Source organism: Enoplosus armatus, chromosome 19, assembly GCF_043641665.1.
Source record: "Enoplosus armatus isolate fEnoArm2 chromosome 19, fEnoArm2.hap1, whole genome shotgun sequence".
Lineage (NCBI taxonomy): Eukaryota > Metazoa > Chordata > Actinopteri > Centrarchiformes > Enoplosidae > Enoplosus > Enoplosus armatus.
In genome coordinates this window covers 1,405,935-1,431,013 of record NC_092198.1, presented here as the reverse complement: position 1 = coordinate 1,431,013, position 25,079 = coordinate 1,405,935, and the positions used below count along the sequence as shown (strand labels likewise).

General features: G+C 44.0%; 1 protein-coding gene across 1 annotated transcript in view; it reads left to right on the top strand.

The window, feature by feature from the left end:
* mei4 (meiosis-specific, MEI4 homolog (S. cerevisiae)) overlaps nt 1-25,079 on the top strand; it is a 57,757-nt gene that overhangs the window by 25,288 nt on the left and 7,390 nt on the right. The window contains exon 5 of the mRNA XM_070926286.1: nt 13,197-13,455. Within this exon, the coding sequence (XP_070782387.1) occupies nt 13,197-13,455 (259 nt within the window). The remainder of the gene's footprint in view (nt 1-13,196; nt 13,456-25,079) is intronic.

Here is a 25,079-nt window from a genome sequence, read left to right as displayed (position 1 = left end):
TTGCCTGTTGTCTTCGTCTCTATCTGTCATCTTCCTCCCACAGTGCTCCTCTCTCAGCCCTCAATGATCCACTGCTGTGGATACATACATTGTATTGAAATAGACCTCGGGCGGTGGGAGTGCACTCTTTTCTCTCTCCACTGTGACTTTTTCGACGGACAGAAGCATTTTTTAATGTCATCTCCGTTAGATGTGCCCCACGTAAATGACAGCTATAGCATTCTCAGGCAGCTTGATAATGGCTGCCAGCACTTCACTTATAGTCATGATGGCTTTGGCATTTTAGGTTGAGCTACTATCTGACTGGCCTACAAATACGCTACGAGCTAACTGGTATCATCCCGTGTGGAGACGTGTGCACACTGAGGTTTGTCAGCTATATTAAGTCTGCAAGGCGGCTAAACTTTGGCTGTCATTGCCGGAGAAAATGTGAAATTATTTGAGCCAATATTTAGACCAATCTGCATCACTGCCAAGTACATTTAAAGAGCAGGAGTTTAGCCCAGAACAAAATTAATTTGGGCTGAATATCCAAATCCTGCACTTGAATCCAAACTGTGACTGTGCAGAGACGGAGACTGTCGACCAGTTTACCCCCAAAACTCACTGTTTTTAAATACACATCAAGAAAAATTCAAATCACTACTATGGCTACTTTCTGTGATCCTTCAGCAAGACGGCGTGATAGTCAAATTACTTTACAACATGTTGAAGCAATCTGAGGAAGATAAAACACTTTATTAAAACAGCATCACATGTACAACATATTCATGTTCATATATATTTATACACACGCCTGTCTTCTATTTTTGATTTGAATGAATTGAATCATTGTTTAGTCTATAAAAGGTTTGACAATAATGAGAAACAGTCCAAACTTCAGATGTCTTGTTTTGTACGATCAAGATTTTTAATTTAGAAAAATATTAAACAGAGAAAATCGGCAAATCCTACCTGAGAGGCTGGACCCAGAGGAAGTTTGCGATTATTTCTTGATAAATGACTTAAGTTGATTTTGTCGATCGTCTAGTCGACTAATAAACTAATTTCTTTTTGTTTATCAAACCGAAACTATGAGCTGAGTTGAGAGATGCTGATTAGTTGAGGGTGACGGAGGTGTTTTCAGTGAGGCGATCTGCTCGCGGTGTGGCGAGCCTCGTCCACCGCTGCTCAGACGTGGAGAGCGATCAGATTAACGCAGGAAAGGCAGAGAAACTGATGGACAATTAGTTGAGGATCAAAGCCGTCCTCTACTCTCAAAGCGCTCCGCTCTCATTAGGCGTCTAAACGGGACAGAAAATGAGACCGGTGGATCAAAGTCACTTTTTAAAACCAGACCCTGGAGCCTCTGTGGAGTTGCTGTCAAAGTCACATGCTGCTGAAACACACCACAGACATGCAGAGCAGGTTTTCAACATCCTCTCCTGTGTTCGTTCAGGTGAGTCAACAGTCACCACCTGAATCTCTCAAAGCTGTATTACTGAGTCCACATTAAGAAGCCACAGCAGCTCAGCTCTGTTACGCTCTTGGCTCCATTTTAACAGTAAAACCACCTCGAAACTGTTGAATTCTTCCAGAAGGAGAACGAAGCTGAGCGGTTTGACGCGGTTTATGTTTTTTTAGTTTGAAAAGAAATGGCAAACTAGTCCTGAAATATACAAATAAACTTTCCTGAACTAGTCGTAAACCAGATGAATCTAGACGTCTGAAGTCTGACTGTTTGACGTTAGCCACAGCGAGGCTGAGGTGAATATGGAGGCGGGACTGAGAGTTGTTGTCAAGTCTAAAGGTGAAGCTCTTTGTCAGCTTTCTGCTCCATCAGGTCTCTCTAAGTGGGCGCACACTGTAAATATTGTGGTTTGGTCTTTGGGGACTCTGCTGTCATATCAGCCGTCTCCAGATGTGACAGCCGTGACCTCCTCTCTGTTACTGTCGCTGCTTCATGACGCCGTGTAACAACAAAGAGAATCCAACCCACTGGGCCTCTGTTGGGTTGCTGATGCTGAGATAAACTTCCAGAAAAGATGCACTACTTTTTTCTTGTATGTGTTGTGTGTGTGGAACAGATAAACCTGTGTTCCTCCACCTCCTCGGGCAGTCAAGATGTCAAGATATGAGCTCGGAGACGCAGACTTGGATGAGATTGGATCGATCTTCTGTCTGTTGAATCAGTGGATTGTCAGCGGACCGCCTTGAAAGAGACGGTCAGGGGAAAAAATAAAACCCTGCAAGAGGATGCTGCTACAAGATCGGGGGGGCGGGGGGGAGGAAAAAAATCAATTCCTGAGAGTCTGCTCTGGGCTAACTGGGGGGGGGGGGGGGGGGGGGGGGGGGGTGGTGGTGTGTGGTCATGTTGTCTGTAAGCCTGAAGCCTTTCAGTGGAGGATCTGTACGCTGCTCTTCAGGACGTACGACTGCTGAGGATAACAGACACTCATGTTTCACCCCGTTCTTACAAATATATATGCCATAGATACAAACCATAGACTGTATATGAAGACGGCCGACGTGACTATTCAAGTCTGATAACACTTATTCAAGTGTTTATTCAAGTTTGGTTTTCATTGTTAAGAATTAAGAAGAATGAGCCTTCTTGTCCTGCTTTGTCTCAACTTTGAGTTTCTGCCGTTTGTGACTGTCTTGGGTTTTATTTTGCATCTTTAACCCTGATACTTTTTCATATCGATCGGGACGTGCTCGGACCAAAGGAAGCTGTCATCTCAGATCAGCCATCTGTGATTCACACCCACGACGTCTAATCGACAACTGCAGCCAGCAGCCGCTGAAATCAGCCAGTTAGCAGAGAGTTCAGGTCTGAGCCTCGCTGTAACTCGGACAGAGAATGTCAAGTTTGATTCATGCATATGCAGTGAATTTCTGACATCAACAAGGAAAGAAAGAAGGTCCAAACAAACAGCTTGATAGCTGATGTAATATTTTACGTCTCTTGTCATGAGGCCTCTGTGAGTTCATGCTGGATGTTTGCCTGTTACTGGTTTTGATCTCATGTCTTAACTTCTTACAGCTACTTCTAATCAGAGAGTTCATGCTGTCAAGTTAAAGTTAGGAGAGCAAATAATAATAATAATAATAATAAGACTGCAGCTGGAACAGCAACATGTGGAAGGTGATTTCAGAAAAGGGAAGATGTACGTTTCATTGAGAGAAAGTTTGACACTTAACAAACACTGATTCATCTTAACAAGAACGGGTTAGTTATGTAGATATAATCCTCTATAATGTATCATGACAACAATATATATCTTCACTGCTTGACAAGTTGATGTCTTGTATGTCGTCGCATCACCCACCTTATTAATAATGAGACAGGCAGTAAAGAAAGTTGCCAGTTTATTCTTTCATCCGTATCAAGCGCCAACCTCCGGCTCTGAGAAGTGAAGCCAACGCTGAAGTGCCTTAAACCTGCACTCTTTCTAATGGCCAGCAGGGGGCGACGCTACAGGCTGCAAAATGAAGTCCCATTGTATAGAAGTCTATGAGAAAATGACCCGACTGCTCACTTGATTTATGACCTCAGTGAACATTTTCCTGATGAGTTCTTGGTCTCAGTCTCTAGTTTCAAGTCTTCTTCAACACAGCATGATGTTCATTTAGTAAATTATGGTCCCATTTAGAGTGAAAGAGACGATAAAACAGGGTCTGCTTTAGGGCGGGGCTGCCTTGTGATTGACAAGTTGCTATCATGGCGACCTGTCAATCAGGATAGAGGCGTTCGGTTGTACTAATAGACACTCGAGGAGTCGGCTGTTCACGTTTTGCTGTAAGTACATTCACAAGCTAACTGTTAGCAGCTACTTCTCACGGCGCAGCCAGGAACCAGGTGCAGCCAGGTCGCAGGTGTAGGTAGGCCTGCAGAGTGTCCTCGGGCTCTCAGATCCCCAGCTCCACCCTCTCCTCCAAATATGGTCACTTCTGGTTCCAAAAAACCAAGATGGCGACGGCCACAATGCCAAACTCGAGGCTTCAGACCGGTAGTCCACAAACCAACGGGGGACGTCGCGGTGGCCACGTCCACTTCTGTTACACAGTCCATGATCTGTATGCTTCTTAAAATTGAATTTCAAAGCTGGACCTTCTAATAGAAGCTGCGTAATATTCATATTGTCATTATTGGCTTTATTAACAAGAGAAACAATCAAACTTTCTTTAACAGGAGAAATAGAACGGAAGGAGAAGTGGACGTGTGTTTCAGAGCTGGCAGGATTCAGAAACTCAAAATGAAAAAATAAACGATGGCTTTAAATCAGATACGTGTCAAATATATGTAACATGCTACATCACAGCGGAAATGTAAATGAATTCTTGGACATGTAGCTGGATTAAAACGTGTGCAGTTGACTTGCAGGACTAGTTCTTCAGTCCTGCTTTAACATCGAACTGGACCGGGCAGGTCTCCTGGGCGCACCTCTGTGGAGCTGTGGTGCGGGTCAGCGCCGGCTGAGCTCCTGTGCATTTAGACGGTGAAAGTGTGCCGACTAACTGACAGCAGCGCTGCAGAGAGAAGGCTGAAGCCTCTCACTCTGGCTGTGGGCTTTCTTTTCCACTCCGGTGACAAATCAATCTCCGTCCTTGATCAGTAAATTACTGCCCTTCACACTCACAGCCGAGCACAGCTTCATTATGTGCTCTTTGTCAGCTCCTCCCTGCCTCCCTCTACCTCTCTGTTTGTCTCTCTGCCTCTGTCGCCTGTTCTTCCCCTCTTTTTATCAATCTCTTCCTTTTTAGATTTCTTCTTTCGCTGCCTTTTGCATTTTCCATGAAGCTCTTCTGCTCTTTCTTTTCTCTGGTAATCTTCTTCCCTCCGTTTACCTTGATGTCACCCCTCTTCTCTCTGCTTCCATCTCACATTTTCGTCTTTGTGTAGCTCTGTAGGTGCACAGTGTAGACAACGTAAATCCACACCTCCTGTAAAAAGGTATTGACGTAAACTCTGAAGCAACTTCATCAGAATTACAAACGGCGGTGAAGCGTGAGTCAGAGAAGGTTGGAAGCTAATGAGCAGCATTTATCAGCTGTAAAAAGACTTCTGGCAGTTAGCACTTTGACATGTGAGTTTCTTCTCAAAGCAGCACAAAACAACTCTCAGAGCTCAAGACGTCAAATCATGTGTCCCCATAAAACTGTATTGTGTGAAGAGTCTGATTAAGACAAGTGTTCTGATTATAGATTAATCGTTTAAGTCATTTATCAAGTACAAATAGAAGAAAATCAGCGGCTCGAGCTTCTTAAATGTGAGGATTTTCTGTTTTTCCTGGTCTCTCATCATAGTAACTGAATATCTTTGGACTGTTGGTCGGATTAAACAAGTCATTTGAAGGGAGTTTCTTTTTACCGTTTTCTGACTAAACAATTGATGTAGTTGCAGCTCTCTTATCAACAATGGTACAGAAGTAAAAATCCTCTTCATTAAGTGCTTTTGTCATCCCCTGGTATCCGTCCTCTAATCTGTCTTCATTCTTGTATTTTCCTCCACTCGAGACACCTTTCGGTCTCGCCCGTCGGTCTGCCTGTGACCCCGTCTGAACAGTAACGAGCTCCAGGTCCAATCAAATGGACGATTAAATCCCATTCAGGGCGCAGCTTTACAATCTCAGGGCAGCAGATGTTATCTGGGTCATGGTGCTTCGGGCTCCCTCGCTGCATACAGATCCCAGATTTGTCTCCTTACCACAGTCCAGGTCCTCATCCAGCTCAGTGCACAAAGCCTTTCACATTTCCAAATCCCAGCAGTGGTAATTGACAGAGTTCCTCTGCAGGTGTGGACAGGTTGTTTCACATTACGAAATGTTCACCTGCTTATTATTTCCACACCATCTCGATACTGATGTATTATTTCTTATTTTTGCCTTCAAACCACAGTAATGAGAGTTTGAGTAATGACTTTTGAAGGACTCTGATGATAGAAGTTCACGATGACTCGTCCGTTCATTCTGTCATCTCTTATCTTTATTAATTCATAAGTGTGCAACAAGTTCTGTGAGGAAATGGTTGTATGAAAAAGCAATCTCAACAAAGCAATGCCAACTCAAGGTCCACTTGCTCGCTGTTTCGGTAGCTGTTATGATTTCATCCATAGCGCTCTCAGTTTGGTGCAAACACTCTGACGTTGGAGATAGTTTGACAAAGTGGATGAAGACCATGTAATATGGCTGAAAACTCCAGTAATATCGTAGTAAGTGGACCTTCAGTTGGATTGTTATGTTAGAGTCAAGAATGAACTTCCATGTTTATCTGTACATGTATTAACAGTCTACAGCCATGCTAGCTGCTCTGTGAGGCTGTACTGAGGCAATGCTAACAGCAGCATGCTAACATGCAGGTGTTTAGCAGGTTTACAATGTTCACCGTCATATTTTAGTGTGTTAGCATGCTAACATTGCTAAAACAAAGAGTTGTAGTCCAAACGCTGGTTTCCCTTCCTGTTTGGGTTGAAGCTATGAGCTTTACAATCAAGATGAAGTTTGGAAAAGAAACTAAAATCTTGGCTCCTCCAAGCAGCAGCTGTGATCATGTTGCACCATGTTAACAGAGATGATTGTGTTCATTCTGCTGAACTGATTCTCAGGGTAGCTAATTATCACCTTTTGAGGGCACAGTTGTAGGGCACGAGCCTCCGTGTTACAGGTGCAACCTCCTGCAGGTATTCAAAGGCGCTCTACAGGATCCTGTTGCCAAGCTTCAAAGCCAGAACTCGTCACCGCGCTCGCCTGGAAAGTCCATTACGAAATAACCTTCGCCTCAACCTCGGCCTCACCTGAACGCTCACGTCCGACCTTTAGCTGAGGCCGCTCACCGGGACCAGAGATGTTGAGGATAAAAGTTCGTTTTGACTTTGTGGTTTGGCCTGGAAGTGAAAAGCTGTCCTGTACCTGGCACGGAGAGAGATGGTAGTTTATCAGGATTATTAAAAGGCAGCAACAAATCCTGTCACTGTCAAGCTGCAACCCGCCGGATCCCCGAGGACGGCTAACGAGCCAACAGACGGCTCAATCAGTCTGTCCTGCTGTTTCCATCCTCTCACTTAGAAGAGCAGATACATGCAGATTGACCCTCTATCACTTCATCAAATGGTCTCATCTCCGGATCGTTCTGTCCTTTTTACTGGCTTCTATTTGTCTTCTGTTCTTCTGGTTCAGGTCTGTTGTTCTTTGGCTGCCGCTGCTGTAGAAGTGTACACTTCAGACAAAAGAAACACACTGAATAATTCAAAAATACAAAGTTATATGAAAATATAAAGTGTGTTGGAACAGTTATCAGGTGCAGACTGAAATATCTCAACAGCTATTGGATGGATGGCCAGAAAATGTGGCACATATTTATGACTTTGTTGATCTTTTCGTTTAGCGCCACCAGCTGGTCTACATGTTTCCTTAAATGCACCAGATGGATTAGAACAAAAGGTGTACGGACATCGATGGTTCCAGCACGCTGAACCAAGAGGGGGACCGTGGTAAACCTTATACCTGACAAACCTCAGCATGTTAGCGGCGTCATTGTGAACATGTTAGCATGCTGATGCAAAACATGTTTCATATTCATCAAAGTTACTGTATCTGCACTCGTATCGATAAAGCCAGACCGGGTGCTTAATGGCACACCAGCAGTATATTGACACGTCGACACGTCGTGATACATCACTGGACTAATTACCAGCTCTGATGCACGACGACTCTCCAGAAATAAAGTGGTTTTGTCACGTTTGCATCCCATATCTGCCTGTACGACGTGATCACTGTGTGCTGCGGCTGTCAGTTGACATGAACACAAAGCTGATGTTGCACTTAATTCACTAGAGTTCAAAAAAGAGAGACTTTATTTTTGTATATCGGACCCACTGACAGAGACACAAGTCAATGAAGTGTGGCACCTCGAACATTTCCTTCCTCAGAAAGCAGATTTTTGTTCTGCTCATGCTTGATGAATCCATCAGCCTGCATTGCGTTTCTTTTCTCCATCATGCCGGGAACATTGATCTCCAATGACATGGAGAGGAAACAAACAATAGACGGAAATGAAATAAGAAAGCAGCAGATATCAAACCACTTGTCAAGAGCTCCTCTGGACCCCATTCTTTGGAGAAACACGTTAACCGTCCAGACGGCCATGTGACATGACTCTGTGTTCACTTTTTAGGAAAACTTTAAGTACAATTTTGCATCTATTTAACAGTAGATATCAGTAGAAATGGGGGTCGAATGTGGCCAACTGGACTTTCATCACAGCATTAAAGCAGCAGTCTGGGCTGCTGACACCTGGCAGGATGGATCCATGGAGTCACTCTGGATCAGCGTGTCGGCCAAAGTTAGTTTCAACGAGTCTCTCCTTTTTACTTTGGCTTTTTGTCATCGTTGAAAACTTTCTACACTCAGGAAATGGAGCTGAAGTGAGCGGATCAGTTGGTCAGTTAGCCTACAGGAGATTCATCAGTTGAGAATCAGTTGTCATTTATCAAGCAGCTTCTCAAGTGTGAAGATTTTATCTTTGTAAAGTGAATATCTGGGAAACTGGGACATTTTAGAAATAATGACTACATGAATTGATATAGGAATGTTTCCAGTATTTTTAATTGCAAACATGAACTACGAGAAGAAGAAACTACAAAACATTTTATATTTATTTATTTGGCGGTTTGATGAAAGATGTGCAGATTGTTTCTATCCAGTATTTATAATCAATGCTGAGTTTGATGGATCCAAATCTTTGAATCAAGCGAAAGGCTCCGTCTGGTTGGAGATGACAGGTGAACCTATTGAACATCAAACAGCGTCACACTGTCAGTTGAATATAAATATAATGATATTATATTTTGGTTGTATTTTTCAGTCCTGCTGCTGGAGTCTTGGTGTGTAATATTAACATGTAACTGAACATTAACTCAACCTCTGGACTCTATTTACACACCTGATTTTTACCTGCTTTTAATTCAGTGAGAGGAAAATAACACCAGCACACGTGTGACAATCAATACAATGCAAGAAACTCCCAGCAGCCACTGTCTCAGGCTTAGTGTTGATTATTGTTGATACTATCGGATCAATACTATGTCGAATGGTCTGTTGTCCGGGCTTGGCCGGCCCCCCCTTGTTCTGCTTGTGTGTGACGCTCCATCACAGCTCCCACTAGATTTTCGTTCCAGTTATCGATTTTCGGCGTCCATCGAATCTGGCTTGGTGGCTTCATAAATTCTTTCTGCATGTGGGCGCCTGTCAGGTCGGAGATTAAAGTATGAACATCCTGGGCTCCCTTTTACCAACCAATCAGACATAAACCACCCGGACCTCCTGAATGCTGTCCTGTGTGTCGTCAAATGAAACTGATGGTATAGTGTTGATCGGAGAGCTGGTGATTGCTGGCCAGATGGATCAGTAGAAATCACACCTAAAAGTAAATAACCAGCCTGCACACTTGAGTGTAAACTCTGGCCGGTGGTAGTTTTCATTGCACCAGAACTGAAGAATATAATGTTTGATTAGTTGTGTAGTCTGTTGTGTCAGAGTGAGCAGTGTGGTGTCTTAGGTGTTGAAAACTTCCTGTGGTTCCTGCTGTATTTTGAAGCACAGCGTGTGTTGGATGTGATGTGCCGCCTCATGCTTTTTAAGACGCCCTTTTGTTTAGCTTCCGATCACAGTGTTTGTGCAGCTCACTGCTTGTAAACTGGTTTCTCCCTCATTTTGCGTTGTTTTATAATAACGACGCGACACTTTCCTGCCCGAGTTTGGTTAAAGTCTCAGCTTGTGGAGTCCTGGTTGTCTGTCAGTGTAAGACACACACCATGTAACTGTTCCCATGTTTCCTGTCAGCCTGATCAATGAATCACCTGGCAGATGTATCAGCCAATATCATCGCAGGTGCATTGGTAACATTCTGTCAGTGAGGAGGTTTCCACCAGCATTCAGCCTGCGGGATGTTTCATAGTCACTCACATGTCGCTGCTGTTGAGACCTGACACTGAAAAGCTTCAGAGCTTCGGCCGTTTCTGCTTTAAAGCAAGAAAATCTGCACGTTCACTAATGACAAAGCCTGTAAATAGGACGTGCACTGTTGAGCCCGCTGAAGTGGAACCATGTTTAGAATAAATCATGACCTTCTTAATGCAGTAAACGCTTCATGAAAAAGTTTCAGTGAGCTTTATTTCCCACACTTGCGGCTTCATTTCCTTTCCTGTTGGTTTTAAATGGATCGTCCATCGACTCTGAAGGTAGTAAGAAATCATTTGAATGTGTGCGAACGTCCAGGATCAGTGCATGGACAGAGCTCCAACAATCCTCTCTGTAACCACGATCTGCAGACACGTCACGCTGCAGCCTTCCCTCTCCGTTCACGCAGATGAAATCTGTCCTTTCCGTCTTGTTGGCAGTTGCTGCAGCTGACGGTGTGAATATCTGAGGCCTCTGTGTGGAGCTGCCTGGCACGGCAACGTTTCCCCAAATACTGTATGCATACATACGTATATACAGTCCCTTCATTCGCAGCTCAGTCACAGGTCTAACGCATGATTGGAACCTGCTAATACACTTGAATTGATTGACAGTTGTTTTAATAATGAACACCAGACAGCTACATAAGTCCTAGTCATGCATATGTTTTAATGCTGTTGACCACAGCACACAGTAAAGTGGGCCGAGCTTTGAATCATCCTCAGTGGAGAAACTCACTCACTTTTCAGTGACTTTATGTGCAGTATGTCAGTATTTACGGGGTCCTAAACATCACAGACTGGGCCTCTCAATCAATATACTGATATTCAAAGATGGATGACAAAGCAGAGATGAACTCTCAAGCGAGCTTTCTGCTCATCAGTGCCATCGACTGACATATCCATAAATAGCAGGAGTATCTGCCCAGTGTTGCCACTCTGCTCTCACTGGAGGTCAAAGATAAAGTTAGCATGAATGCATTTCAAAGTTTTGTCCATTTATTTGCTTCCTGTGTGACCGACAAACGCCTGACAAGATAAGAGTGTCTCTGGGTTTCAGTCGGAGGCGGTGCAGCTTGTTAGCAAACAGCTGCTTGTGTCCACCTCCAGCCGTCGCAGAGCAGCACCGTCCTTCCTGTGGAGTCGTGTTCGTGTCACCTGATGGAGGAAGTCCAGCCTTCTCCGTCTGTTAGCTCTGTTTCTGCTCTCTTCAGCTGCTAAACGCTGCACTACGTCCAGCAGCTCGTCAGCTGGTTTGATGAAACACCAGCGAGACTGAACCACAACAGTCTGGGGCTGAAAAACGGAAACAGATTAAAGAGACTGCAGAGTCTGTGGGTTCCTCTGTGGGTTCCTCTGTGGGTTCCTCTGTGGGTTCCTCTGTGGGTTAACCACTTTCACATCACACTTCATCCATTATTGATATCCGTCGTCACTTAACAGCTTCATCCGGACCTGACCAGCAAACGTAAACCAAGACGTTTCAGATGCAGCGCTGAGGTTCTCTGTGGTTTGTGGAGAAGCTGATCCAGGTGTTCAGAGAACAGCTGGCGGCTCAAAGAGGGAGAGGTCGGAGCTTTTCAACCGTTTGAAAGCATTTCTAAAGCTTGAAATTCCAGCAGCCATTAAGGAAACAAAGGAGTGACAGTCAGTGATGAACAACACGTACAGTAAGACACAAAGAGCCAGTAAAATGTTATTGATTTCACTTCTTAGTCGTGAATCGTCATTTTGTCAGCAGAACTGAGTGTTAAATGACCTGTTAGTGAGGCACAGCTGAAAAGGTGAATTGTGAGATATAAAGAAAATGGTGTTGTAGAAAGTGCTGAGTGACCCCATCCTGATGGGGTCTAAGTGTGTGTGTGTGTGTGTGTGTGTGTGTGTGTAAGGGGTTAAGGGGGGGTGTTGTCACATCCTGTCAGCTCTCTGAAAGCTTAAGCCTGGAGGAATACCTGACAGCCATCTGGCGGTTGTTTTTTCCTGTCTGACATCTCACACACGTCGACAAGCCTGGGAGGAATCCTGCAGCTTCTGTTTATTTGAATAATTAATATTTGGTTTGTCGTGTTTTGCGTATCGTATGTCTTGGACTTGACTCACTGAGTTCTCTGAGGACAGACGCACCTCATAGTTCTGCCCTGTCACCTGCTGTTAAATAGCTTGTGCATGGATTTGCAGCACGTTGCATCATCCGTCAGTCCATCGTCCCTGAAGGGTTACTCCAGTGTTTATTTCAGTAATGAGGCACCTTTTATTTCCCTCAAGCAGAGAAGCTGTTTGTGCAGGTTGAACTCCAGGATGTGATGAGAAGCTCTCACACGTCCAACATTTGAGAGTCCAAAGCTGCCGTTGTGGAGGCCAGAAGGTTGTAATGGCAGCAAGCCCAGATCCTGTTAGTCAACACCAAAGATGAAGGAAGCTGTTCAGTTAAAGTAGGAGACCTCTGGGGTTTGGTTAGCACAGGGGGCCTGTATGTAAAGGATTTCAGCTTTTAAGCTGTTGATGTTGAAAGATTATAATCAACAAAACTTTGCAACAAACTTTAGTCCAGTTTGAGCTGTTATCAGCTGCTCCAACAAGAAACTTAAACTTTTATTTTTAAAAATCTCACCTGACGTGTCCTCTGTGGAAGCGGCAGAGTCGAGGGAAGCCTGACCAAATCTCTGGCAGAGGACATGGAGGTAGTCAAGAAAGACGGCAGTGGAGTGGATTCACTTTCACTCTGAGATGCTGAATACTTACTGGATGCTGTCGGTCTGTCACGGTTGAAAAGCCTCTCCGCTGTTACATAAAAGTCAGGGCAGCGCTGATCGCCTGGCACTATCCATTAGAAAAATAAAAAATAAAAGAAGGTTCATATTTTATAAAAATGCCTTCCAGAAAGTGAAACTTCAGTCATTGGACCATCTCGCCGCTCAGCCCCCACAGTGGAAAAGAGTCTCCAGCCAAAGTTGTAATCCTTGAAATATCAGTCCTGGTTGTGGTGACATCCGTGGTTACCTCGACCTTGTTAAGGAACTCTTTAATCCCACAATTCAGGGGGTGTCAGACATGTTTGAGCAGCTACTTTGGCAGAAATGCACCAGAAGAGCAGCAGGTGTATCTGTTTACAGTGCAGCCAAACAAACGTTTTTTTCCCATCATGCCATGAGCATCTCAGTCTATGTTGTCCGTCATTATCGTTCAACATTGATCCACTTTGTTTAACGTGTCTCGGAGGAGGTTCCTAACACCCCCTAATGTTGATGTCACTTTCCAGGAGCGGGAGAGCTCAGGGCTCGACAAGTTTCCCGTGGACCAGTATCAGAACTCGTGCCGCCTGTTCTGGATCCTGGAGGCGCTCTTGCAGAACTCAAAGGTACCGTGCAGGGCGGGGGGGGGGTCGGAGCTGATGGGCTTCCTGACTCACTTGGAACAGCGCGTCTTTCTAATGTCGGATGAGTTTCCTTTGTTTTTCATCTGCATGTGGAGGATGGGACGTCTCCTCACCTCCTCGGACAGATTAGATTTCTCTCACGGTCAACAAATCCCTCAGAGACCCAAACCAGCAATGAAGTGATCCTTGTCACATGTGTTGTGTGTGATGTATCTTCTTCCTCGTGCCATAGAGCTGCTTTGTTGTTGTGAAGCTGAGAGTTTGAAGGGATTCTGTAAAGAGGTGAACATCAAGGCTCTCAGTAAATAACGTCACACAACAATACGAACTTAATGAGGCTCAGTAGAGTTTATGTTTCCAGTAGCTGCCGTGTCAGCAGGCAGATATCACCAGCATGAAATGTGTGAAAGTTTGTACTTTAGACCCGTTGTGTTTTCTGTTGTTGATTCTGTAAAGTGGTACAAACTGAGTGGAGAAAATAAATCCAGATATTTGCTAATAGTTGCTTACTTATTCATTACAACATTAAATGTGTCTGTAATTGAGGAATAAATGTTTTGTTGTTGCCAACAAAACTGTTTCCAAACTGACAAAAAGTCCCCAAAACTTTCATCCTCTCAGAGGTGCTTTGTTTGAGAGTGACGAGCTGTTTTTAATTGCGCGATTATACTGAAGCTCATAATTCTGGTTAAGCACTAATAGTTTTGGTTCCTCCTTGTGTTGCTTTCTGTAGTGGATCAATGAAGAGTTTTGTTAATGTGAGTAATACCTGAAGCTCTTGACATTGTTCTTCATTCTTTGTGAGGCTCTGGTGGAGTCTGATATTTCCTGCCGGAGTTCAGCTCTGAAAATGCTGCTGAAGCGTGACGAAAAGGATCGGGATCATTTCCAGCTCGTCAACAGTTCGCAGAAGGATTCCTGATTCAATTAGAACACAGTGTGTGTCAATTACACACCAGTTATTTTATTTCAACCTTCATCTCGAAACTGAAATAGATGTTTTTAAGATCTGTAAGTGGTAAATAAATAGAAAAACAAAACGGTGATAATTAAAACAACAGAAAGGAGATTAATCCCAACAAAGCAGTGCAGTACAAAACTATACGACACAATAACATGAAAGACAAAATGTGCAGGACTTTAGCATTGTCTTCAGGCCTGAGTACAGTCCTACCTGCAGGCTCCAGATGAGCTTTTGTTTATCAACTTTTCACTCTGGATTTTAACAGCTGGACTGTCAGAGGACACTGACACTGACAAACAAAAAGGGAGGGGGGGGCAAAGAAGGGATTTCTTCAGTGGAAATGATGCTGCGGCTTGTTCAAGTATGACCTGTTGAGATGGAAACCCCGGCGTCTCTCTGCCACGTCTGTTTCCTGATGCTCTGAGCTCGTTAGCCTCTCACCCTCTCCCCACCTGCACTGCTGCCCCCTCCCCTGCTGCTTATATGCTGTAATAATGGTCCGGGCACGAGCGCAGCTAAATAAGTTTCCTGGTACGTCAAGAATCACCGAAGGCTCGCGGGCCCCCGGCTGCAGCGATAGTCATCGCTCCTATTGTGTCTGCTTTGGGTTTCTGCCTGTCTTTGTCTGTGATCTCCTCATCTTTCATATCCTGTCGAGAGCAAAGCAGGGATAGGCCGCGCTTTAAAAAATATAAATGGACTGCTCATACGTGCACTGCTGGTTAATGTGCCTCTGAGGAGAAGTGAATCTGTCTCATCATGCGGCGGGTTGACAGGCGCAGACATGGGGGGGTTGCGTCATCAGCAGAGAACCCCACTCTCAGCCTATAGTATATATACTGTATATATACTGCAGTAGAGCAGATTAACATTTGCATGATGAAAAGAAAATTATATTCTATATGTTTCTTACTGTCAACTAATCTAATGAAAAGACCAAAACCAACTATCGGTTTAGTCCTAGTACTAAATTCCTTTGTGCCATTGGAGGCCTGCACAGTTAATAGTATTGAGATCTCATTTTTATGTGACAACATTTCTTCAGTTTCTCCCTCAGATGTTTCAACAAAGTGTGCTTTACTCCACATGACGGGGAGTACGCAGGAAGAGGGGGCTGGATGTTGATCTAAGAACTGCATCATGCATCCAGGTTCTGATGAACGCTGTGTTCGTACTGTAAAACAGTTGAAATAATGAAGCTATCAGCGCCACCCAAACGTCCAGCCGTCTGCAGCGGGAGTCTACGACTTCTCACATCTCTGCTCACCCTCTGCTGCTGTTCATGTTGTGCTGCCTGCTCTACTGTCACACCAACATTAAGTGGAGGCGGTCTTCACTGGACTAGGCCTCTGTGTTTTGGGCCACTTGCAGCATCAGCATCAGTCCAACATGTTCTGGGTTTTCCTCTTAACTTCAGTGATCAGGTAAGTCATTACGCTCCTGCTGGATCTCTGCCATGTTCTCCATCAACCACCAGCTGCCGACTCCTAAATATGTGGAAACAAGCTGATAGCAATTCAATAAGAATATACACATTTTAACTTCACACCATCTCACTACAGCACCAAATGTGGATTCATCCGCCGCTGAAAATAGTCCCCAACAAATGCAGTATTTCCTCCTGTTAGTTTGATAAAAACTACAGCGAGCAGCTGTTTGAGGGAATGACTGAGCCTTTTTGAACATGAAGACATTTATATTTGCGAGGTGTTTTTAAAGATTCAGTAGGAACCAATGGGCTGAGAGCTGAGAGCCACAGACAGGAAGTGAGACAGGACTGAGAGACACATTGTTGGTCTTTTTATGGGATTACAATACAAGCCTTATCATTTAAAGTATTTGGCATTTAACAATTGGGAACAATCTAGAAACAAATGCTCTATACATGTGACTTTATTTTGTATTAAGTAGTTTTAGAGGGTCCAGTAGTGCATTTGGCCGCTGGACCATGAAATACTGTAGCCATAATGAAAAGCATGAAATAAGGTAAGAGAACATAAATCAGTGAGGCTGTGAAGTGGCTTAGTGTGCAAAGGCTGCAGAAACTGTGAGCAGATTGTGTAAATAATGCTTCACTAAGGCATATCCACACTCGTGATTTATGAGCTCTGACTCCTTAAATCTGCACGATCTTGATTGATATGAAAATTAACTTTCCATATGTTCAGTGGCTGCTGTTATAGATCAAAGAAGCTTTGATGGCTGGTCCTGAAAGTGGTCCAGTGTTGTTGAGGTCAATGTGGAGTTTGATCCTTTGTTTAATACATTCAGCATGATCTTCATCCTCTGTGTACTTTTATGGAAGAGAAGAAAAGAGTTCAGCAGTCAAACAAGCTGAAAAGTGGAGCTTTTACTGCAGTAAATGCAGCTCGTGGATCATTCATGTGCCAGATTTAACAAAAGGAATGGGACTGCAGTCAGGTTGACGTGATATATTCACTGCAAAAAGATGAAAAGGGATTCGTATTCTCAACTGGTGGGAGAATTGATTTAAAGAAACATTCGTCACAATCCTTTGAGCAAGAGAAGAGGATTAAACCGCTCGCGTCCGTGTATTTTGAATTCAAAAGAGGTTTAAAGAGAGCTGAAAAGAGGATATCAAGAGTTTCCTTTTCATGACTCTCTGAGGCTTTTTGACCTTGACTGATATGAGAACTAAGTGAACTGTGATGCTCCTCCAGATGCTCAGCGTCTGATGGTGTAGATCACTGGCCTTATTTGACAGCTGTTTCAGAAATCAGCTGTAACAGCAGCTAATTGTTTTACTAGCAGAGAGCAATTAGCACCCCAGATTAGACCCTCAAAGAGATATTCATAACTGGTCCGGGAAATGCTTTTTGAAATGAGAGGAAACAATCCAAATGACTCTCTGGTTGAACAAAAGCCCGATAAGAATATTGTGTGGGATGGACAGCAGAACGTTTCCTTACTGACTGTCATGTATATTTATGAATGTCAAAGAATTGGGTTCAATAACACGTTTCCTACGAATTCACTCCACACATGACACCTTCAAGTTCAACCAGGATGGCTTCCTAACAGGTATTATATCTCGGCTGATGTTCCTCAGCGGTGGTGTTGAGTACTGGGGCCAGTGGGAGCTGTGGGATCTCCCTCTAACAGCTGACCAAAAGTTTTCAAACATGTCCATATGTTGTGTTTTGTTTTTAGCATCGCTGACGAACTTAACACACATGATACTCAGCGTTTGAATGTGACACGTACAGTCATTGTGTGCAGTCAGTGTTAGTGAGGGTGAATGCAGATCTTTGAGTTATTTATGATTTCAGTTAAGATTCGAGCAGATTCTGTACAGGATTTGAATAAAATGCTACCGAAGCCCAATCCTAGACATCACATGTCACTGCAGGAGTTCTGCACTGCACCTCCGTAACGTTGGGGGACTCATGAGAGACTGATTTAAAAAAGAAATATTCAAAAAAGGATGCAGCAAAGGCCGAGATATTACAACTTTTGTCCTGTCCGGATTATTTCTCAGACAAGTTCTGCAGCTGAAGTGCTGAATAAAACTCAGAGCTTGCCATAAATCCGGCATCTGTTGTTCAGATGTTGATATTTGTATTCCTGTAGTGTTAAAAATATTGAGCTGGAAAGCTTCTAATGAATCTGCTCCCGTTCCCAGGAGCACCGGGAGAAATTAAAACCAACTCACGACAGAACTGTTGATGTTCTTCCTGCTGGTTCCTCAGTTTTCCCCAAATAACCTGCTGTCATACAGTCAGAGTGCAAACAGCCCGTCCCCCCCCCCCCGTCTCGTCCACTCGCCTGATGAGCGTAATCTGGTTTAGTGAGCTCTAAATTGAGGACGACTTCTCCTCATTCATCTTAATTTTACAGGTGTTTGCATCACTGGGAGATGACAGCATTATTTTCACTTCAGTTGATGCATTACTTCTCAGCGTATCAGTGGAAATACTCAGAGGAGGAAGAGACGGCGTCTATCAATGCACAGTCGACTGAGCAATCAAACATTTCTAGTTCCTCTTGTTAATCACGATGTGACCTTGTGATGATAGAAGTCATGTTAAAGGGAGAACTGAGCAGCCGCCCTCACCTTTATGAGTATAAACAAACTGTAATTGTGAAGTCAAATCATCACATTATCAACACATTAAACTTTGCAAACAGTGAAAACAGCATATTTTTTATTAGATCTATGTTTAAATCTTCTTCCAAGCGTGAATCCGTCCTGCCTGGTTAGACAGTACAATAAATGGATGATTTTTTCTTGAATTCAGACTAATTGGACAGCCAGCGTCCGTCCTCCGGGGCTTCCCGCTGGCTGCGTCTTCGGGTCGGGCTTTCCAGAGGCTGACTGTGACCATCAGTACCAGGTGCTCTCTGCTACTCATTAATGACACTCACGGATGCACATTGTCAATATCGCAGCCAGCAGGAAACAATGCTTCGGATGTCAGCGACTGAGGTTCGTGTTTGTTAAAAAGCTTCCCCACCCAGTAACCTTTCCATCACTGTCTTGATGCCACTCTGCACCTGAACCTAATTTATACCCAAATGAACAGACGGGAGCTACTTTGTGCTTTTTGGAATAAGTGGAGGAATCACATGGTGTTTCGAAGCCTACGACTGCTGTATCTCCACCGTGGTTACACTTGATTCATTAATTGGTCGTTTATTTTACGTGAGCAAAGCCCCACACAATTTCCCAGAATCCAAGGTAACGTCTTTCAATTCTTTTCTCAGTTCAAAACTAAAAAATATTTAATTTGGAATTAACAACTTGATTCCTTTTCCTTATAATGGACAAGACATTAAACTGGAAATAGTGTGCCAAACGTACTTTTACAGCAAAAGAAAAACGTTGTTGTTGTAGTCTGACATCATCAGACCAGTTCACAAATGCATCCAGACTGAGGAAATACAACATGAGCTCGCAGATTCGGCTGGTTGCCAAGCTTTTGTTGTAGGGTTGTGTTTTTCTCACCTGTGGAATCTAAAAGTATATTTCATTCTTAATTTCTAACTGAGAGAAAATGTGCGTTGAAAGGTAACTCTGAATGAGCTTTCAGGTGCTCTTTCATCAGGATCTGTCAATAAATCACCTCGACCCAGAATGAGCAGGATTTGATTTAGTATGTGGGGTGAAGCTCACGTTCAGTTCCAGGGCCTTCGCCCTGCGCGTCGACCCCTGTGGGAAAGTCTTAAGAAGCCGAGGGAGCAAAGCGAGCGGTGAGGACTCATTTTCTTGTGTTACTGGTTGGTTTGATCTAACTTCTGTCAGACGCCTCTTAATCCACTGGAGGGTGGAGAGTTTCATTACTTCCTTCTTGCCATGCAGCCCTCTAAAATATTCAACAAATAGTGAGCTAAACTCTGGCAGTGATGGAAGCTGTGGCTCTTCAGACTGTCTCTGATTGTCTTCGTCTGGAATGCAGCTGAGCATGCACGCCTCCTTACAATCACTGCCGGTTGACCCTCTTTATACCTTTTGTCATTCTTTATTGATCACTTTTCACCCGACAGGAAGGGCAGCCACACAGAGCAGCACCTAGCAAAGCTGCGAGTTCAGGAAACAACAAGCGATGACCAGAATCCTGACCGTCACAGCAAGCAGTGTGTCAATCAATATCTGTCAAAATATGCTTAACGCCGGACGCTCGCTGCTTTATAATTCTCAGGAAGAGAGTTGGCTCCATGTCTGAATGTACAAAATGAACTGAGTGGTGGCCAAAGAACATAACTTCATCATCCAGGCGAAGTTTTCAGATGTCTGGTGACATTTGGGGGCAGATAAGGTGTCAGTACGCTTCAGACTGTCTGTCGGATCATCGAACAGCATCTGAACCCCCCACCCCCCAAAACTTTCAGACGTTGGAAACTACAGTGGCAAAACATTATTTTCATATGCTAAATATCCTGTTGGTTAGTAGCGCACTAATAAGCGTAACCTGTAGGAAACAGTTTCTACCGGCCTACTTGGCACAGTGAGTAAACGTTACACCCTTTTTTAATTAAGTTCTTCCTCTCTGTTTCCAGTGCAGCATAACAAATTACTAATTATCTGCTCAGAACTGTCATTACCACCACACATTTTGCAGAGAGCTGATGCATGTTGATGAGTTATTCTTGTGTTTTGAACGTCTAAATCCCACTAAATATAGTCATCTTGCCTGTCAGTCGTCTGACCGCACACGGCTCATAAATAGAAAATGAAAACGATCGTGTGTCAAACTGTCAGAGGGACTTTTTATTTCTGTCAAATGTCATTGAAGCAGTCTCATTTAAGTCATTGAGCCAGTCATTAGGCCTCTCCCTCGTGGTGTTGAGCTGCTGCAGAGTTGTTATAGAGTCGGCCACTTTTGTCAAACTTTCATCAGGCTGTTTGTTGGCTCAGTTTCTGAGACGTATTAAAACTTATTTCTGAAATCGATTATGTGCAGAGAATACAGACACGGCTCTTCGGTTTTATAAGGACTCATAGCAGCTGCCCAGGTCCCCCGTAGTCCCACAGCACCACCCATAAGACACCAAGGAGACACGGTTGGAAGCCTTCTCCAAGTCCACAAAACAAACGTAGACTGGATGTGCAAACTCCCGTGACCCCGCAAGAGTTGTTGAAGAGCTGGTCCACTGCTCGAGGACGGAATCCGCATTGCTCCTCCTGGATCTGAGGTTTGACGGTCGGTCGGAGCCTCCTGAGGTCCTGTGTTTCGGTTTGGGGACCTTTTTAGAGTTGCGTCTCTGCTCTTGGCAGATGGTGTGGTTCTTTTGGCTTCATCAGACCAGGACCTCCAGCACACACTGGGGATGGTTTGCAGCCGAGTGTGAGGAGGTTGGGAGTGAGTTGCTGTGAGTATCTCGGGGTCTTGTTCATGAGGGTGTGTTGGAGATCGACAGGCAGATCGGTGCAGCGTACTGGACCTACGTTCTAACCCTCAGTCATGGTCACAAGCTTTGGTGGTTTGGGCATCTCATAAGGATGCCTTCTGGGCGCCTCACTTGGGAGGTTTTCTGGTTGGAGACACTTGGGTAGACCCAGAACATGCTGGAGGGATCATGTATCTCATCTGGTTTGGGGACATCCCAGGATCCCTCAGGAGGAGCTGGAATGTGTTTCTGGGGGGGGGGGAGGGACGTCTGGACTACCTTACCGCCTAGCGACCGCCTGGATAAGCAGCGGAGAATGGATAGATTGATCTCACGCCACCAAATTTCCAAAGAGTGTTTAACATAGTTTGAATCTTATGTTTTCTCTTCTAGTTTATGCACCTGATAGTGGGTCACCTCTTTAACACCTGGTCCATGGAAACCAAATCCAAACCCATAATCTTATAATCTATAATCTATAGTTATCAGAGGCAAAGTCAACTTTCTCTGATAGCAGCTTCATGACATTAATACCAGATGTACAGCGTTATTATTCCAGTCACACTGCCGCCGGCTGATAAAATACACCAGTCTCTAAATGTTGAGTTGGTATTTTTCATGCTTTCTCATAGGTTTCTATTTGACAGACGATAATTGTAAACCTGATCCTGTAGAACTCAATTTTCCAGTCTTGTGCACATCAAGATCCTCCCACTCTTCTCTGAAAAGCGAAACAATATAAATGTGAAGCAGGGACCTTCTGTAAAGCTCAGTTAATCGCTCTGTTTGGATTTCTAATGAATTAGGAAATCCCTGCCAGACTGAGTCTCTCATGCAGGTTTAAATGACTTGTAGCTTCGCTGCAAAGTGACTCTGATGAGACACAAGCAGCGCGTTTGCTTTTCCTTGTAAATAATGTTAATATGTGAGCTTGTTCAAGTTTTCTGCTCCGTAAGCAGCAAGAGAACATTAATATGAGCAGTGACTTCCAGCTCACACCTGCTGATGGCGGAGGGGGTTGCTATGGTTTCTCTGTCAATAGGAACATTGTTAGCATTCAGATTACTGCAACCACTTTCAGTCTCTGCTTAACAGCTGCTGAGAGTGGAAATGGCATAAATGAGGCAGAGCGGCAACAAGTTGATATATTTATTATAGATTCATGTGGGGATGTTTTTATGATGGATGCTTAGTCTGAACGATGTCATAAGTTTACATTACAGTCGTCCCAGAGACCAAAGCGACGTCTTAAAACATGCTCCGAGTATTCTGTTTATAAAGAAAAGCAGCGAATCCTCACATTAGAGAAGCTGGAACTAAAACATGCTCTGCATTTTTTGCTTTATTGATTGTTTTCGATTTAATTTTCCGTTAATGAACTAATTGGTGGAACCTTGGTGACACTTGGACGTCTTACAAGGAGTTCCTGATATTCAACCCTGATCAGCGAATGTAGACATGAAGTTACAGGCAGAACAGGACAATAACAGTATGCGTGTGTTTCGTTTCAGCACTGGGGGGGAAACAACACCAGTTTGTGCCTTTTCTGCATCAATTCATGGTGGAAATGTCTTTATTTGTGTGAAGACAGACGTCAGGTGACTCCTCCTCCTCTTCCCCTCTGGCTCCTCCACAGTTTGTCTTCTTCTACTCTCTCTTTTATGGCAGATTGCAAACATTGCTTTGGAGGGTGCATTGTTGCGTTGTAGCTGTTCGTCAAAATGAATTGGGACGTGTCCCCTGCGTCCCTCCGGAAGTCTACGCCTGTGACAGTGTGAATGTCCAGTTTTACCTCTTTGCAGATTTCAGTGTCAGTGGCTGTTGAGATAAACGTATTGATCCACAAAAGAACCGTTAATATCTGTCACAAGTGCATGACCCCCTCTTGTTAACGGACTGGGAGTATTGGCAACTTAATCTCACCTCTCCAGGTGAGGTGTGTGGAGTGCCCCCCCCCCCCCCCCCCCCCCCTGCAGTGACCAAGGTCAGCAGTAACACGGATCGCCGAGTCAGCACAGGATGGACGCTTTGTCTCTGGCTGCTCGTTCATCCTCCACACAGAGATCTGCTGAGCGGGCATGTTATCACTATAGCTATAGCTCCACCAGGAAACACAGTCCCAGGACTGGCTGCACTCAGCTTCAGACTAAGCTTCAGCGTGCTGTGACACCTTGTCTACAACACCCACAAGGCGGATGTTAATCCCTTAAAGGGAGCGTGTGGTGGTGGACCTGCAGAGGAATGTTTAATAGGAGCGTCCATGAGTTTTGTGGCTCCGTGACCATAAAATGAGTGAAGCAAAACGTTCACCTGATTATAGACATTAAATACATTCATGCTCAGTCTGTTTCAGTCTGTCCCCCCAGCTCAGGTCACCATCATCGCCCGTTTAAGCGGCCTTTGATTTCCGAACTATGAGAAGCCGTCTAGTTTGAGGATGTAATCGATGATGTCATTGAACATATAGGTAGACTTCTTGAATCTAATGATCATAAAACTCACTGAATGTCTGATCTGAGCAGGAAAACATTCGTTAACCTGTTTTCACCTCAACATCTGCGCCGCATCAAACACCTGCAGCTCTGAACAGGACTCGGAGTGAGCGGTCCTCCCTGGCCTGACCCGGGCTTCACCGACCCTCTCAGGTCCTCCTCAGCCAACTAAAGGAGGACGTGGACTTTGCAATCAAACTATAGCTTGAGGGAAAGAGGAATAAACAATGTATAATTAAAAGGATTTGCATGTTATTAGTATTCCCTGACATCGTCTGCAGTGACCCTGGAGGCTGACGGAGCAGCAACAATGTTCGCAGATACATAAATTAGACTTTGAGAACAAAGACGGCTGCTTGGGAGGGCAGAGAGAGTCTGAGACAGAGCACTGTGACACCGAGGGGGACTTCTGCTCCTGGGGGGGTCAGAGGTCATGAAACCAGTAAACGAGGTTGCACCAAAGCTCGTTTGTTTAGTGTGAAAATACAGAAGAGGAGAACAACAACAACAATGTGGTTATTCTATTGTTTTTTAGATTTAAAGAAACGAGGACGACATGAGAGACTTTCATAATTATAGTCAGACCACATTTGTTTGTTTTAAATACTTACTTTTTAATCCGGGGGACTTTTCAGTGCCGCCCTGCTTTGCATTTTGTTCATGTTGAACCTTTAGGTATTAAGTATAGCTGTTGTTGGCGATTATTTTTTTTCGATTAGTAAATTGTTTAATCTATAAACTGTCAGAAAATAGTGAAAAATGCTCGTCACAAGTTCACAGAACGCAAGATGACGTCTACAAATTGCTTCTTTTGTCTGACCAACAACCCAAAGATATGAAGTTTACAAAGGTTATGATTTGTTTTCCTTTTACAAACAATGTAGGAAGCACGCGCAGCAGGGAGGCGGGAAATAACAAATCCAGTGGAAAGCCAGTAAAATGACTTGTTAGAGAGATTTATATGAAGTGCTCGTCCTCACTTCTCCAAAACACTCTCTAGCTAGCTAACACGGCACCGTGAGAAACGTGAGCTGCCAGCAGTAAAACCACCAACAGGCTCCACAACAAGCCTGTTAGGAAACCTGCTGTTTGCCATCAAAATGCTCCAGATGTTCGACTTATTCCAGATGTCTTACGTTAGTGCAACAACTTCTAGTATTAGAAATAAGAAACTGTCAATACAGGACTTAATGATTTCATTTACTGGATATCCACTAAGAGTATAAATATATATAGATATGTATGTTTATTTAAAGATGCTCTTTTTGTCTTCATTTAATTGGACACCTGGTTTATATTTCACTAATCATCCAATCAGGAAAGTGACTGTAAACACAGGAAGTCCATCTGTGGTGGAAATACAAAATAAAGAGAACATGTCAGCACTTTTCTTATTCACGTCACTCTCATGGTGACTACATTTACTTCAACTTGTGTACTTTGCATTATAAAGTAATACAG